Source organism: Bos mutus, chromosome 21 (assembly GCF_027580195.1).
Source record: "Bos mutus isolate GX-2022 chromosome 21, NWIPB_WYAK_1.1, whole genome shotgun sequence".
NCBI classification, from domain to species: domain Eukaryota; kingdom Metazoa; phylum Chordata; class Mammalia; order Artiodactyla; family Bovidae; genus Bos; species Bos mutus.
Genome location: NC_091637.1, coordinates 6,881,245 through 6,899,337, shown reverse-complemented (window position 1 = coordinate 6,899,337; position 18,093 = coordinate 6,881,245). Strand labels below are relative to the sequence as shown.

At 45.0% G+C, this 18,093-nt stretch overlaps 1 protein-coding gene across 7 annotated transcripts in view; it reads right to left on the bottom strand.

The window, feature by feature from the left end:
• The window catches only part of TTC23 (tetratricopeptide repeat domain 23), a 165,182-nt gene that overhangs the window by 12,758 nt on the left and 134,331 nt on the right, over positions 1-18,093 (bottom strand). For all 7 annotated transcript variants that reach the window (XM_070358179.1, XM_070358185.1, XM_070358181.1 and 4 more), the window contains 2 exons: positions 9,125-9,252; positions 3,768-3,917 (listed from right to left, as the gene is read on the bottom strand). In XM_070358179.1, the coding sequence (XP_070214280.1) occupies positions 3,768-3,917; positions 9,125-9,252 (278 nt within the window). The remainder of the gene's footprint in view (positions 1-3,767; positions 3,918-9,124; positions 9,253-18,093) is intronic.

Genomic DNA, 18,093 nt, shown 5'->3' with positions numbered 1-18,093 from the left:
GGCACCATTGTCTTACACCGCACCACACCCCTGGCCTCGGGTGATTGGTCAAGGGTGGGCACCGGATCCAAGCCAGGCCCCTCAGTCTTTGCCTGAGAACTTCCAAGCTCTGACTGAGAAATGGCAGTCGGGGCTGGAAGTAAAGCTCTGGAGGGCTGGCCGCCATCCCCCGCTGGCAGGGGAGACGCCTCCATGAGACAGGAGAAGAAGGAGGTGCAGAGAGAGGCAGGCAGGGTTCCTGGGCAGAGAGAGCCCTGGTGGCACTTGAGTCTGGCCTTGATTCTCTTGAGGCTCCGCTGGGTCTTTGCCCTGCTAATCATACACCTGTCAGAGCTTCCTAGAAACCATGAGACAACAGATGCTTCTTTATACCTGAGCTAATTTGAGTTATACTGTCAGTGGCAACCCAAAGGCTCCTACTTATCCTGATCTTGGCATTCTCTGTACTCTGCCACTGCTTTCCAAACTTTCTCTAAGCACAAGAAGCACCTATTCAAACAGAATCGTATTTGGAAGCCCACGAGGGGTAAGTGATGATAGTGTAGCGTAGAGGGCACAGTATGGGCTGCCTCGTGCTAACCCCCACTCTCATGGCTCCCAGCTTTGCAGTCCAGGCCTAGACACTTCCTTTCAGCCTCAGTTTCCCTCTCTGTGAAAACAGAGAGCAGAGGTATCCAAATCTTAGGGCGACTATAAGGCTTATGTAAGGTAACAGATATAAATCATTTACCTTAGTGCTGGGGACATACCAGTCACTCAATAAGCATTAGCTTAAAAGTGGGGGTTGGAGAAACCCAGAGCAACTGCCACCCTCAACTTCCTTTCTCACCTTTCCCTCACCATGACATCTTTGGCATCTGTGTCATGTTTAAATTCTCTAAAATGGTTGGTATAGTATATCTTCCTGGCTAGACTAGAAAGTCTCGCAAAGACAAGAAGCATATCTTTCTTGGCTATTGATTGTCTTTCCCCATTCTGTCTACCACAGTAATTGGCCCATAGAAGATATCCAATAACTATTGTAGACTGATAATGAACATATATTATCTCATTAAAAAACAGGCAACATGCATGTTACCAAATCTGGTGACTTTTGCAGCAGAATCAGAAGTCATACAAAGAGAAAAAGTCTTGACTTAAAGGATAGCTCACTCAGAACTAAAGTTAATTCTTTTGGTTTAGGCAATTATTTTACTTAAATAGGTTTTCACCATTTTAAAACCAATTTATGTAATGAAAACACAACATGACAGAACTTATAAATGTATTTAAAGCAATAACAAGAGGATAATTCATAGCCTAAAATGCTTATATCAGTAAAAATGAAAACTCAAATGAATTAAAGTCCCAATTCAAAAAGGCGGGGAAAATCCCAACAGAGTAAAACAAATAAGTCACAAGGAAAGAAAGAATAAAGATAAAATCAGAAATTAATGAAATAGAGAATAGGAAGACAATTTATCTATGGAATTCAAATCCCATTTCTAAGAAAAACTGCTCATTTAAAGCAATATTAAGAGGATAATTCATAGCCTAAAATACTTATATCAATAAAAATGAAAACCCAAGTGAATTAAATTCCCAGTTCAGAAAGGTAGGAAAAGCTCCAACAGAGTAAAACAAAATAAGTCACAAGGAAAGAAAGAATAAAGATAAAATCAGAAATTAATGAAATAGAGAATAGGAAGGCAATTCATCCATGGAATTCAAATCCCATTTCTAAGAATAATTAACAAAATAGACAAACCACTAACTCAGTCAAGAAAAAAGTGTGAAAAAAAACCAAGAATTAAAATGGGAAAATAACTATTAAAAAGGTAGAAAATTTAAAAGTTCATGAGACTATTTGTCAAATCTTTATGCAAATCAATCTGAAAATGTAAATGAAATAGATAATTAGCTGGGAAAACATAGTTTAACAAAGTGACCCCATTAGAAATAGAAAGCTTCAACAGACCAACTGGTTTGTAAAAGACATTGAGAAAATTATCAAGAAAATCACCCCACTAAAAGCACCATGCCTAAAGAGTTTCACAGGCGGTGCAAACTTTCAAAAACCAGATAGTTTTAATGTTGTATAAACTCCTTTAGTGCATAGACAATAAAGGTAAACTTCCAAATTATTTTAAGTAAAATAACATTGATATTTAGACAAATATCACTTACAAGTATTGGTACAAAATAGTTGCAAAATATAAATATTAGCAAACAGAATCAATATCACATTGAGAATAATTCATTAGGACTAAGTGGATTTATTCCAGGAGTGCAAGATTGGTTTGATATTATAATAAAGCACATCCATATTAAGTGATCTAAGAAGAATCGTCTCATTATCTCCACTGATGCTGACAAACTGAATTATTTTATCAAAATAAAATCCAGCAATTACTTCTAATTAAAAAAATACTCATAAACATAGAAATTCTTGGCTACTCCCTAACCACAATAAAATGTATAAATCTTAGTCCAAAGCCAGCATATTTTAAATGAGGAATCACTAGAGACATTGCCACTAAGACCGGGAATGAGGCGAGCATGCCTATTATTCCAACATTATTTATTATTGTACTAGAGGTATGAGGCAATTCAATTAGACAAAAATAAATCAATCAGAGGCATAAAATTTGGAAAACAGAAAGTAAACTGTTTGCAGATGATGTAATAGTGTATCTGGAAAACTTGAGAGAATCAGTTCTCAAATTAACTCAAATAGGAAAAGAAGCAAGCTAGCAGAACATAAAATTAACACAGAGAAACCTATGGTCTTTGTCTACACAAAAATAACCAGTCAAAATATGTAATGGTGGGTAAAAGTCCATTTATAATAGCATTAAAGAATATAAAATGCTTAGAAATCAATTTAGTAAGAAATGTACGAATCTATATGAGGCACACTTTAAAATGTTCCTGAATGAGACTAAAGTAGACGTGAACACAGATAAAGACATCCCTTGTTCTCCGGCAGAATGACTCAACATCGTAATGATGTCAGTCCTCCCGAGACCCATTTATAAGTAACACAATTCTCCAAAAAATATCACCAGACTTTAATGGAGCTAGACAAGTTGATACCAAAATTCATGTGGAAAAATAAACATGCCAGAATACTTAGAAAATCTGATATTCTAGGGGTTTATAAAAAACAATGAGGGGAGTCTAACCCTACCAGATTCTATACCATGCTATGAAATCTCTATAATTAAGGCAACGAGGTATGGGAATTCAAATAAACAAAGAAAAAAGTAGAATAGAAAGAAATTTGGAAATAGACTCAAGTACATGTGGAAATGTAGTATATAATGAAAGTTATCTTAACTCACTGGAGCACAGATGGACTCTTTAATAAAATGCTGCTGGACAACTGGGCAGCCATTTGGGAAGAAAATAACAGAGCCATACCTTATGCCATCCACACAAACTCCAATTTAAAAAGAAATAAACGTAAGTACTAGAGGAACATATGGAAGAGCTCCTCTATAAACTGAGTGTACAGAAAGAGTAAAATAAGATTGATGAATTACATTATTTACAAATTTAAAATTATTTGCATGGTAAAGAATAATTGATACTTTATTTAAAAAAATCTATGTGCACAAGAGGATTACTATATCTTTTGCCCCAAAAAGTGTCAGCTGAGATCAACTGCAACATTGATGTCATCTAACCTGAATCAGCCACCTGTAAAATTTCATTTAAGGAGTGCGGTGCAGAGGCAGGAAGGGCGGGAGGATTTTTTTCCTGAGTTAGTCGGGCTACAGCTTTACCTTCTTCAGTTTCTTGTGGGCCCCGGTCTGGTTCCCCTGTGCCAGGTCGGCCACACCCAGGAGCCGGTATGTCTCTGCCACCTCAGGACTGAAATCACCGAACACTTCCACTTTGGCCTCCAGAGACTCTCTGAGGATTGAAGTGGCTTTCTGCAAAAGGAATAAAAAGCAGTCTGGTTAAATAAAAATGTTCATTGCCTCACTATTTACAATAGCTAGTACATGGAAGAAACCTAGATGTCCATCGATAGATGAATGGATAAGGAAGTTATGGTACATATACATAATGGAATATTACTCAGCCATAAAAAGGAACACATTTGAGTCAGTTCTAATGAGGTGGACAAGACTGGAGCCTATTATATCCAGTGAAGTAAGTCAGAAAGACAAATACCATATGTTAACGCGTATATATGGAACCTGGAAAGATGGTACCAATGATCCTATATGCAGGTCAGCAAAGGAGACACAGATGTAAAGAACAGACTTTTGGACTCAGAGGGAGAAGGAGAAGGTAGGATGATATGAGACAAAAGCATTGAAACATATATATTACCATGTGTAAAACAGATGACCAAAGCGAGTGTGACGCATGAAGCAGGGCACTCAAAGCCGTGCTCTGGGACAACCTGGAGGGATGGGGTGGGGAGGCAGGTGGGAGGGGGTCAGGATGGGGGACACATGCCTGTGGCCGATTCATATTGATTTATGGCAAAAACCATCACAATATTGTAAAGCAATTATCCTCCAATTTAAATAATTTTTTTTTAAGTTCAAAGCTGGATAAAGAAAATGCCAATACCAAGTGCCTCCTAAGAAAATGATGTAACTGATATGAATGATATGTATTTTCACTTTTAAGGGGAACGAGTTTGGGTAGCATGTCTCATGAGCTGAGCCTACTTTCCTTCTCAAATAGGAATCAGGAAATAATGTACATGGGGTAGAGGGGTTCGCAGCAGGGAGGGGGATGGTGTGAACTCTGAAGAGAAAATGCATAAAAGATCCCTGGAGAAAAAGCCACCTCAGATGTTACAGGAACCCATTTTAGTTGAGTTCAGTTCAGTTCAGTCGCTCAGTAGTGTCCAACTCTTTGTGACCCCATGGACTGCAGCACACCAGGCCTCCCTGTCCATCACCAACTCCTGGAGTTTACTCAAACTCATGGCCATTGAGTCGGTGACGCCCTCCAACCATCTCACGCTCTGTCATCCCCTTCTCCTCCCGCCTTCAATCATTCCCAGCATCAGGGTCTTTTTCAATGAGTCTGTCCGTTCTTTGCATCAGGTGACCAAAGTATTGGAGTTTCAGCTTCATCATCAGTCCTTCCAATGAATATTCAGGACTGATCTCCTTTAGAATGGACTGTTTGGATTGCCTTGCAGTCCAAGGGACTCTCAAGAGTCTTCTCCAACACCACAGTTCAAATCATCAATTCTTCAGCGCTCAGCTTTCTTTATAGTCCAATTCTCACATCCATACATGACAACTGGAGAAACTATAGTTTTGACTAGATTGATCTTTGTTGGCAAAGTAATGTCTCTGCTTTTTAATATGCTGTCTTAGGTTGGTCATAGCTTTTCTTCCAAGGAGCAAGCATCTTTTAATTTCATGGCTGCACTCACCATCTGCAGTGATTTTGGAGCCCCCCAGAATAAGTCTCTCACTGTTTCCCCATCTATTTGCCATGAAGTGATGGAACTGGATGCCATGATCTTAGTTTTCTGAATGTTGAGCTTTAAGCCAACTTTTTCACTCTCTTCTTTCACTTTCATCAAGAGGCTTTTTAGTTCCTCTTCACTTTCTGCCATAAGGGTGGTGTCATCTGCATATCTGAGGTTATTGATATTTCTCCTGGCAATCTTGATTCCAGCTTGTGCTTTATCCAGCCTGGCATTTCTCATGATGTACTCTGCATGTAAGTCAAATTAACAGGGTGACAACATACAGCCTCGCGGTACCCCTTTCCCAATTTGGAACCAGTCTGGTTGGGTAGGAAGAATAAAAACTAACATGAAATGCATTGTGTCCTTTACGTCTCAAGAACTGTGCTAAACGGTTTATGTGTGTGAGCTCCTTTAGCTCGCACTCTTTCCTTTCCATAAGGACAATTTTAGTCCTCGTTTGACAGAGGAGGAAACCGAGGCACAGGGCAGTTGAGAAGCTCGCTCAGAGTCAGACAGCCCATCAGTGGCAGATCTGGGTCCTGGCAGGTCTGGGTCCTGCCAGCTTTAATCCCTCTTAGTTTCAGGCTCTTCTTTCTCTGGGCACAGTGATGTTTTTATGTAAGTGAAAACTATAGTTTCCTGGCAATTTATCTACTTACAGAATATCCAGAATATATTCCAGGGTTTTCTGTTTCTCACAAGAAATACTTCAACAAACGAAAAGCAAACATTCCGACATGGTGAAAAGTTAAATAGATTTGACATTTTGTTTGGTTTATCTGACTTATTTATACCAACATGGAATAAAAAAAAATATGGGTTGGAATTAATCTCTTCAGTCAGACGCTAAGACATACAGAGGGAAAGCCCTGCATTTTGATCTCCCATGTTTCTCCAAAATCCTTCCACCATCTCCTCCATGAAAGCATGATTACAGTTAGAGAACACAAACGCAGAATTTAAGAGCTGAACAAAGCAGAAACCGGAGAAGAAGCCTTGCCCACCGCTTAGCCCTGAAGGCACCCTGCTGGCACTCCCCAGACAGAGGAATTGGCAAGGCCTTTACTCATGTTATTGGCAAGAATATGAATTAGGTGCTGGGGTTGGGATCAGGGAACCTCAGGAAAGGCATTTATAAGAGAGAAACAATTTCTCAGATGGAAAGAAAAGTCACTGCTGGGGAAGAGAAGCTGTATCTGTTGTGAAGTGTGTGACCACCGCCCCCCGCCCCCACCTTGGTTCGGGTCTTCCTGATGCTGAAGCCTGTCATGTCCTGTCCCAGGGACCATGAGGCAAGTGTTGGGTTTGGCAGCTTTTCCGTGAAAATTGGTTGTCAGGCTTGGAGGAGCCAATGGGGGAAAGACGAGCCTAAAGGATGCTCTCAACGCCATTTACAGCCTATAATTGGGGAAACTGGAGATAGATGTGCAAGTCGAGATGGCAGTGTAAAAGATGCCACATGGACATGGGTATGGAGAAACAGAGACTGTGACAGTCTCTGAGAGTTAGACAAGTTTAATGGAGAGAAGGGAAGAATAATCCGGATTCAGGTGGGCTGAGAGGCAGGCTTGGGCACCTGGGCACACAGCAGTAGGGGGGAGAAGCACATGGCATGTTCAGGGCCAGTGAGTGGACTACTGTGCCTACAGCAGAGAGAACAGAAGGCGGAGCAGAGGGAGGTGAGGCAGGCGTCACAGGCTGGGCTGGCAGTGGAGGTCTTCCTTCCAGGCCTCCAAACGAGGGGTTTGGGTTTTCTTACAGGGAATAAGGAGTTAGAGAGGGTTCTTGCTGGCAGAGCAGCACAACCAGAAGAATATCTTAACACAGATTCAAAGGAACTTTTTCACTTCCATGCATGCGCGTGTGCCACATGGCTTTAGTCGTGTCTGACTCTTCGTGACCCCATGCACTGTAGCCCGCCAGGCTCCTCTGTCCGTGGGATTCTCCAGGCAAGAAGACTGGAGTGGGTTGCCATACCCTCCTCCAGGGGATCTTCCCGACCCAGGGATGGAACTCGCATCTCTTACGTCTCCTGCATTGGCATGTGGGTTCTTTACCACTAGCGCCACCAGGGAAGTGCCACCATTATGGTAATATATGACTATGCTATACAATTATATTAAACTGGATTCTATGATGAAAAATAGTGGGGAGAATCTAGTGAAGACTGAGGGAGAGGAATCAGACAAGCTGGTGAGTCCTGAAGGATGGGTCTGCATTAGCCAGGAGATCAATGAGGAAGAACCTTCCAAGAGCAGGAAACAAGCGCGGATTAGAAAAGGCCACTGTGGAACTCACATCAGGGGAGGAGGCAAAAATGAGACTGGAAATGCCAGCAGAATTCAGATCTTGCCACGTATTGTGGGCAATGCGGGATTCCAGCTTCTCTTAAGGGCACTGAGAAGCCAGTGGAGTATTTTACAAATAGAGGTCCATTGATCAGATCTGCTTTTTTAAAAAGATCACCCTGGGAGCAGGCAGGAATCACACAGCTCAGCAGGCAAAAATCAAGGAGCTGAGCACGCACGAATCTCGCAGCTCAGCTGGCAAAAATCAAGGAGCTGAGCAGAAAAAAAAAATAAAATAAAAAATAAAAAGATCACCCTGGTTTACTTATTCAGAATAGAGTAGAAAGGGGCAAGAGTGGAAGGAGCAGCTGGGGGCCCAGGGTTTGCTAGAGTGGTCCAGGCAGAGATGAGATGGCAACCAATGGATGGAGTCGAGGGGCCGTCTGGAGGCGAAGATGACCGACGGGCCAGAAGGGGTGAGGCATGATGGGGGCACACTTCCTGTCAGACTTCTGCCCTGAGCACTCTCCACAGAGCTTCCAGCGATGTTCTAGAACCTGAGGCCCCGGGAAGGCCCCTTTCTACTTGGCTGAGTGATCCAGAAAAATATGAAAACTCCATTTATTATGGTTGCTGTAGCCCTATTTGGCCTGAGGACCATGGGTACATCTAGATTAAAAACCTATCCTTAAGCTCACATCAATTGAGAGAAGGGTGAAGCATTAAGAGTTAGGAGAGGGCTGTTGGGCAGGAGGTCTACAGAGCAGCAGAGGAAATAAAAACGTTTTCCTCTCAAGGATTTGCTTTGAAGAGTTAGAGTTGAAAATACAGATATATTTATATATTTATATAAATCAAGCATGCGGCCATCTGGTAGCTGTTAGGCTTATTATGGAACAAGTTCCCAAGGGTTTAACTACCCTTGGGATAGTTCAATGACTATAAACTCTGAGCCCGGTTCCATTTGTACAAGCCATGGAAAACCTGCCTGTATGGTTCAATGGACAGTGAGCCATAACTTCTGCACTGTGCAGTTCCTATTTGATATGCAAATTTCATTCATTAGCCAAGATAATAAGACACACTAATTGCTACCTTCTATGCCAGCTCCAACCACAAGCTATGATAAGCTGGGACTGTCCATCTGGCTCTCAAGGTTTCTAGTCCTTTAGGGTACTTTGCAGGTGGACATGGCATCTGGGTTCTCATAATTTTTTTGTTTCCCAAGAGTGCCTATCCAGGAGCTGGCTGCCTGGCCTTAGGCATCCCTCTCCCCGTGGAGCCTGGCACATGCCTTGTACACAGTAGATGCTTAAGGCTTGCAGAGTATAGGAGTAGCCCTTTGGATATCAACTGGGTTGCCCGAGTAAATAACTGTCAGCTGTGGTCCAAACTCACTCACCTCATCTTGTCCGGTGACTTGTAGGAAATGGCAGTAATCATCTTGAATTGAAAGAAACTTGGCTTTCTCCTTCCCTTCAGCATCCTTGAGATTAGCCATGCTATCCTGAAAATACTGCTCAGCCACATCTGAAGAAAAGCACCACAACAATAATTTTGAAAACTACTCACAGATTTGAAATGAACACAGAATAACTATGCATTTAGTGACGGCGAACTCTCTGAAAATAATAAGTAACTGGATAAGATAACCCAGTTAAGGAAACTGTCTTTTCCCATTAATCTGACTGTTTTATTAGACAAGGTCTAGTTCTCAGGAAGATACTGCAATTTATTTTCATTGGTTTTCATACATCTTGGCCCTCCCAGTGATAGAGTAAGCAGAGTTAATGCAAACAGGGAAACTCTCCCCTAGAACTGACACACCATTAAGTTTTCAGGTTGATTAACCATTAATTCTTCATAAAGCTCTAGTTACTCCTCACTGAGGTTAGAACTCCAAGGATCCACTGACTTTAGTGGATGTTGTAATCTTGGAATGTGGTTTAATAACACTATAATTCTGGAAAATATGGCTGACATGCAGCTGAAGGATAAACTCCAGCCATTCCAAGCACTTAAACATATTGGTTATAATGTAACAAAAATATTTTAAAATATTTGCCAATATTGAAAGCAAAAAACAAAAAAGGAAAATCTCAGATATGAAAAATGAAGAGGAAACTGAAAGCCAGAGCAGGGAGGTGGAAGGGGAGTTGAATGGTCCATGAGCGGGTTAGGAAAAAGGTCTAGTGTATTCTAAAATGCCTAGGGTCTCATAAGCCTGAGCAGGGCTGGCTATTGAGGCCTGAGGCCTGTGTGTGTTAAGTAGATGAAACAAAGCTCCTTGCAAAAATTCAGTGTCACAGGCAGATTTCTAGGATGACCCCAGTGACACTCATCCTTGATTACGACCTCCTCATTGATTGTGGGTGGAACTTATAGATAGGCTGAGATATTACTCCTGTCATAAGGAATGTTATATAGCACAGTAGACTGTAAGAAAGTGAGATTACTCCTTAGGCCTAACCTAACATCACCAAAGCTTTAAAAGCAGAGTTTTCTTTAGTTGGTGGCAGAGAAGGAAGGCAGAGAGATTCAAAACATGAGAGGGATTTGAAAAGGAGGTTCTCCAATCATGAGATGGAGGGGACTGTGGTACAAGGACCCAAAAGTGGCCCATAGGAACTTAGAGAGGTCAACAGTCAGCAAGAATGGAGGGACTTCAGTCCTATAACACAAAGAACTGAATCCTGCTAATAACAAGGTTGAGCTTAGAAAAGGACCCTGTGCTCCAGATGAGAATGTAGCCAGCTGACAACTTGATTTTAGCCTCAGCAGAGAAGCCACTCTTACCATGCTAGACTTCTGATTGATGGGATTAAAAGCTTAAACTGGGTGTTTAAACACCCATAATTTGCTATGCAGCAAAAGAAAACCAGTATAGCCAGGAATTCCTAAAACCAGCAGTTGCACTGGTCCAAAGAGAAGCCTCACGGCTGTCCCTCCAGAGGCCATGGCTTGAAAAAGCATCTGAAAGCAGCTGGGAGACTGTACGAGGAGCATGCACATGTGTGAGGGGCAGAATTTGCACCATCCACTTTATTTGGAAATTCTTTTTTTTTTTTTTTCTTTCCCCAATTGTTTCCTTTCCTTCCTTCCACACTACATGGCTTGTGGGATCTTAGTTCCTCAACCAGGAATTGAACCCAGGCCTATGGCAGTGAAAGCATGGAATCCTAACCACTGGACTGCCATGGAATTCTCTTGGTTTGGAAATTCTGAACCAATAAATTGAAGTAGAAAACTAAGGCCTTAATCTCCAAAATATACAAACAGATAATACAGCTCAACAACAACAAAACAACCCAATAGAAAAATGGGCGGAAGAACTTAATAAACATTTCTCCAAAGAAGACACAGAGATGGCTAGTAGGCAAATGAAAAGATACTCAACATCACTGATTATTAGAAAAATGCAAATCAAACTACAGTGAAGTACCACCTCATACCAGTCAGAATGGCGATCAATAAAAAGTCTAAATACAGCAAATGCTGGAAAAGGTGTGGAGAAAACGGAGCTCTCCCACACTCTTGGTGGTAATGTAAGTCAGTGTAGCCACTATGGAGAAACAGGTTCCTTAGAAAACTAAAAACAGAATTACCATATGATCCAGCAATCCCACTCCTGGGCATATACCTGGACAAAACTGTAATTCAAAAAGACACATGCCCCTCATGTTCATAGCAGCTTTCTTCACAATATCCAAAATACGGAGACAACCTAAATGTCCATCCACAGATGAATGGACAAAGAAGGCACAGTTCGTGTATACAATGGAATACTATTCGGCCATGAAAAAGAATGGGATAATGCCATTTGCAGCCACACTGATACAACTAGAGATTGTCATACTAAGTGAAGTCAGAAGGACAAACCCCATATGATATCACTTATATGTGGGATCTGAAATGGGACACAAGTGGACCTATCTATGAGTCAGAAGCAGAGTCACAGATGTCGAGGACAGACCTGGGGCTGCCTGGGTCGGGGTAGGGGAGGGGAGGACTGGTAGTCTGGGGCTAGCAGATGTGAGCTATCATATACAGACCGGGTCAGCAACAAGGTCCTGCTGTACAGCACAGAGTTTATCACAGGATGTATTCAACATTCTTTGATGACATTGTGATATGGTTTATCACAGGGTATTTTCAATACCCTGTGATAAACCACAACAGGAAAGAATATTCAAAAAAGAAACTCCATAAAGTAGAATCTAGTCTGAAAGTATAAAAATTATAGGACTCCAGCACAGGGGTCACAAACTCATTCTATAAAGGACCAGATGGTAACTATTTTAGGCTTTGGGGACCGAAGACTTGTAGCACAAAAGCAGCCTGAGATGCTATGTGAATGAAGGAGCCTGGCTGTGTGCCAAGAAAACTGTTTAGAAAAATGGGCAGGGAGCTCGATTTGGGCCCTGGGCTGAAGTTTGCCTACTCCTGCTCTAGCAGAGGAAAATGTGAGTGACCCTGAGGAACATGGGCCTGCCTCCCCACCCACCACCGCAGCCGAAGTGCTGCTGGAGACGGTGACACACGACGAGCACACGCTGAGGCAGTTATGACCCATACATACAAGGTCCACTTGACACTTCCATTTGGAAATCCAGTATGAACTATGAAGAGCAAATACACATGAGCAAAAAGGTAAAATATTATCTCTAGCTTCTTCAGACTTCCTCTGTATTTGATTGTTTCCCCTTTATCACCTCTAATTTTGTTTTTGTGCTTTCTCCCCATTTTCTTGATTAGACAGGACAAGAAAGAAGAAAAAAAGAAAGTGAAGTCACTCAGTTGTGTCTGACTCTCTGAGGCCCCATGGACTGTAGCCCACCAGGCTCCTCTGTCCATGGGATTTTCCAGGCAAGAGTACTGGAGTGGGTAGCCTTTCCCTTCTCCAGGGGATCTTCCAAACCCAGGAATCAAACCCAGGTCTCCTGCATTGCAGGCAGACACTTTACCATCTGAGCCACCAGGGAAGCCCTTAGACAGGACAGCGTATTGTCTATTTTAATATTTTTCCAGAGAGTGGGCCCATGGATTAATTTTTCTCATATTCTGATGTGAACGACAGTACTTCCAAAGAGGAATCCACAAACACACTGCTCCAGAATTCACAGAGGTGGATGGATGGGGTTAGCCTGTGCGGGATGTGCTGGTTCCGGGAGGCGGAGGAGCAAGTGGAAAGGAGGAGAGGCCCCAGAGGTCAGAGGCTGCCTGCCCTCAGGCCCAGCTCTGCTGCCGTCCAGCTTTGCGCCTCCCAGGCTTGGCCTCAGGTTTCTTACCTCAAAGAGGGACTTTCGTGCTAACGCTCCTGTTATAGGATGGCTGTAAGGAATAAATGGGTTAATGCACATAATAACTGATGACATGCTTGACACCTAGCCAGTGCTCAAGAAATGTTGAAAATTTTAGTTTCAGGGACAGTTTGTGGCTTTGGGCCTCCCTCATCCATGCTCGGAGAAGGCGACGACACCCCACTCCAGTACTCTTGCCTGGAAAATCCCATGGATGGAGGAGCCTGGTGGGCTGCAGTCCATGGGGTCGCTAAGAGTCGGACACGACTGAGCGACTTCACTTTCACTTTTCACTTTTCACTTTCATTTCCTTTGGAGAAGGAAATGGCAACCCACTCCAGTGTTCTTGCCTGGAGAATCCCAGGGACGGGGGAGCCTGGTGGGCTGCCGTCTATGGGGTTGCACAGAGTCAGACACGACTGAAGCGACTTAGCAGCAGCAGCAGCAGCATCCATGCTAGGCTAACCAGCGGGCCACTGGGAGCAGAGATGAACATGGAGAGTACGAAACACTGCTGTGAAAGCAGACAGAGTCCAGTGGCCTGAAGCACGCACATAAATGGCTCCATACACCTCAAGAACTTGAGAACAGCTCTGAAATTCACAATGAGAAATGTAGGTTTCTGGAAATGATTCAAGTACATCCCAAGTGAGCTGTTGTGGAAAGGAGAGAAGCAAACACTTGGGAGATGTGTCTATCGAATCCAGGCAACCTAAAGTCTGAAAACAAGTAAGGTCTAAAAACCTAGGTCTGAAAACAAGTAAGCTTCATTTATCTGCAAGATTTTCTCTGCTGAAGATCTATGCAGCTATCAGATAGAAGTGAGAATTGGGCTGGGGGTTGATGCTGCCTTTCAGGGAAGTCAGCTGGCCCCAGCCTTTGAAACTAGACAGAAGTCTAATGAGCTGGGGTCCCTGCTCCACTCTTTCACTGGGGGTCTGTCCACTGCCAAACCAGCAGATGGATTTCTAAAGTAGTTCTCAGTTTTTTTCTTGGTAGAAGAAAATGTTACTATTGTATATGAAAAATGTTACATCACTTTAGTCTTTGTTGACTCAAGGGAGAATATATTAGAGATTAAATGTTCGAACTAAGTATCTATTTTGGTTACTTTGATAATCTGATGACAGCAAATGTGGAGATGATGTGGCATTTATATTGTTGATTCTAAAAGCATCATGGAGATGTATGTCCATGTCTAAAAATTAACAAGTCTACTCAAGAATGGAGTACTGTTGATATTTTAGTTTCTGTTTAACTGGAAATTAACCAGAGACTGTAACTGAGCCATTCTTGAAGAGGAGAGGTTTTTCTGAGTCTTAGCCTTTTTCCCGGAGGTGAACCCTCACTCTAAGGACGAGCACATGTAAAGGGCATGGGAAGGAGGCAGGACCAGATGGATAAGAACTGAGTTTCTGACCCAGGCTTTTGCAGAAGTGGTGCCAGGTTCAGAAAAAGGAGGAGGTCAAAAGGGATGGGAAGTGTTCCCCTCCCTTCCTGGGTAAGGAGCTGGTCTTCCAGACACAGGTGGACATAGCTGTGCTTTCTTGCTTTCCAGCCCCTCATAAAGTCCTCCCAGCTTTTAGTGCCCCTTTCCCTGGCAGTCACATGCTGACCCATCTCCCCCCACAAAACTGCCCCATCTGGGCTGGTCCCCAGACCTGAGTGACGCTTGTCCCTTCCCTTGTGTAGCTGACCTCACAGGGCTCTGGGAGAAAGGAAGCCGACTGGCCTAAGTCATACTGGTGCACAAAAGGCTCACAAGCTCTAAGTCAGGGAGGCCCAGTCACATTTTCCAAAGAGAACGCTTGTTAGCATCTTTGGATCTCTGGAAGAGGGACTGGAAGCTAGGGAGGAAGGAAGGGGCTGGGGGGAAGGAAGGAATTTATTACTCAAACCCAGGCCACAATAGCTACTGAAGCAGAAGAAAGCTGGGCTTTGCGGTGAGGCGTCAGAGAGCGGCCCTGCCTGAGGATCTGCCCTCGGGGGCCAGCTCCTAAAACTGCTGCTTCTCTTCCCCTATTTCAGAGTCCTTGGCTCCTCAACAGGTCCATGTTTCTCCTAATTCTGTTCCTGGGAGTGTCTAGTCAGCAGAGGCAGGGCCAGGGAGCGGGTTCTCTGACACCTGTTGTCATGTACAAGTTGACCACAAGTCAGGCATCCTGTCAGGATGCTGCATGTGAGAATAGTCCAGGACTCGGGAATAGTGGAAAGTCCAGGGCACACACTGTGGGCACCTTCCCTGTCTGTAAATTTGACACTATTTTTATTTTTACCCAGGATATAGGAGAGCGCCTTTACTGCAAAACCCTGACTTATTTTCCCCCGTCCCCCAAATTAGCATTCTAAACCATGTACCCCATGATTAGTCTCTGAGGAGAGAGAAAATTTGCCCTACTACCCCTAAGGACTGACTCCCTGAGAGGCAGAGCTGGTTCTCCCAGGAGCGGGCATCCCCTCAGAGGTCCTCCTGGCCCAAGTGACAGTGGAGTTGCCAGAAGGACAGAAGGTCACAGCCCCTGGGGTGGGATGCCACTTCCTGGCACAGGCCTTGTGCCTGATGCAGGGTGCGGGTTCACAAGGAGTTAGCAGTTTCAGCGTTCACGCACGTGGCTGTTGCTGAGCTTAAAAAGCTCTTCTAGAATCCTCGGCAACCTGATGCTAGGTGGCCTCAGCAAGGGATGAGGTCACTTTCTAAAGCACAGGGCCATGACTTAGCTTTATAAATCTGAGCCCCAGTGGCACAGGTGTTCCAAGGCCACGAACGTCTCCCATTTTCACTCCCACAGTACGCTGGGGCTGTCTGCAAGTTAGGGTGAGGGGCAAGTGTGGCCCAGAGGGCAGGCTGGCTTAGTGTCTCCCAGAGGCCCCTTCAGACTGTTCCATCTGCGTGTTCATACAGAAGCGTAAAAAACCAGGGCTCCTTTCAAAGAGCAAGAGGTCAGGAGGTTTTTAATTAAAATAAATTTTGGTAGCCCTGGGCTCATTTTCTCGAGGCTGTCCAAAGGCCAGATTTGGAATAGTGAGGACAGCTTTGATTATGAGAGAGGCCTGGGTGGACAATGTGACAATCATCCTTGGTAATAGTCTTGGGAAATAGTACTCTGCACCAACTGCAAAAACTTTAAGGACCCCAGGGAATTTGAAAATGGAAAGTCCCAAATCTTAGCCTGGCGTTAGCCCAGAGGAGCACCAACACCCAGCAGGCAAACAGATTGAACCCATTTAGACCCTGCTGGGAGCTGCCGGGGGCCCTGTGCAGGCAGTTGCCCTGAGACCACCCAGCAGCCTCAGGGTGCGGGGCACAGGGTTTTCTGAGGAGAGACAAAGCTGAAGACAGCTTTCTCCACACCAAAAGATCACCTTCAAGAGGAACATCGTCCCCAGCGTCTGGGAGACACCTCAGACCTGCTGGCGCTGAGCCGCGTGGCCCCTGGAAGTCCACAGCCATCTCAGGGGCGGGCTTGCCTCAGCAGAGCGAGGCGACCAAGGTGGAGGCAGGCTGGTCTCACAGCGCCTGGGGCCCACAGGTCCTGGCAGGGCTCAGTCACCACTGGGGATGCTGGCCTCAAAGTCCTCACCATCAGAAGCGGGCCAGGACCGTCCTCCTCCAGCACTGCTTGGGGCCACCCAGGGATCCAGCAGTCTCAGGCCTGTTGCCCAAGTGGCTTGTCTTGGTAAAGTATATGTGATTTCCATAAGCTGCCCTAATAATATGTTTCAAAGTCAAGTCAGAGTGTTAGTAACTTAGGCTTTCCCAAGAAGTTGTGGACATAACTTATCAGTTCAGTTCAGTCAGTTCAGTCGCTCAGTTGTGTCCGACTCTTTGCGACCCCATGAATCGCAGCACGCCAGGCCTCCCTGTCCATCACCAACTCCCAGAGTTCACTCAGACTCACGTCCATCGAGTCAGTGATGCCATCCAGCCATCTCATCCTCTGTCGTCCCCTTCTCCTCCTGCCCCCAATCTCTCCCAGCATCAGAGTCTTTTCCAATGAGTCATCTCTTCACGTGAGGTGGCCAAAGTACTGGAGTTTCAGCCTCAGCATCAGTCCTTCCAAAGAAATCCCAGGGCTAGCACTAAGTGAAACACTAGCGCCTCATAGAAGTGGTTACCAGAGTGTTTCATCCTCCCGAGGAAGGGATAAAGCTGCGGGCTTTGTTCTTAGGCACACAGATGAAATGCAGTTTGCAAGCAAAGCTCGATGAGGTTTCAGTTCTGCCACAGGTTGTACCTCGGTGAAGAGAGACCGAGCAGACTCAGGGTGCAAAAGGCCACCCCTTCTACTTCTCTGCCGGCCTCAAGAGCTGCCACCCCTGCAGCCTGCGCTTGCCCCACTTTTGGGCTCCCAGGCTTCCTGGAGCCCTGAGGACAGAGCACCCACGAAGCCATGCCCTGTCTGGCCTGGAGTATGCTCAGGTGGGCAGCGCCTGGCCTCTGTATAGGCCCTGGTCCTCTAGACGGGCTGTGCTCTAGGCTGCTTTCCAGAGGTTTCTAAGAGGGGGTCCTACTAGCCCCTTTTCTTCTCTGGCCTCACCCACTACTCTCTCTGCCCTTTCCCTTCCCCACCCGGCCTGCGGGGCACAGAGCAGGCTGGATGCTGACGCCTGCTTGGGGCGCTCAGGTGCCAGGTTCAGGCAGGCTGGGCGTTTTGCACTGAGAAGTGGGCCCTGGGTAGGAGCTGAGGCAGGGTCTCTGAGAGCACACAGGGCTTGGGGGGTGGGCAGTGGGAAGACTGAGGAGGAAGGGATAGTTGAGGGGTGGCCAGCAGCGGTCAGGGGCCTCAGGTTGGAGGTGGGAGACAGAGGCAGCAGGCCCCGCCAAGCATGGCCATGGGCAGGGGAAGATAACCTATGATTAGGGAGTGGGCCTCAGGTTGGGCAGGGCCTGGCACAGGGAATTCTGAGAACCAGGCCACAGGAGGAGGAGTTGAGCAAAGGGGTGACTGTGGAGGGGAAAAGCCAGGGGACTTCACGGAGATGCAGAAAACCCCTTTAGATACCCACATATTTCCTGACTACTGTATACGATGAGGGGAGACGTCAGGATGAGAGAGGGCTGGGGAGACAC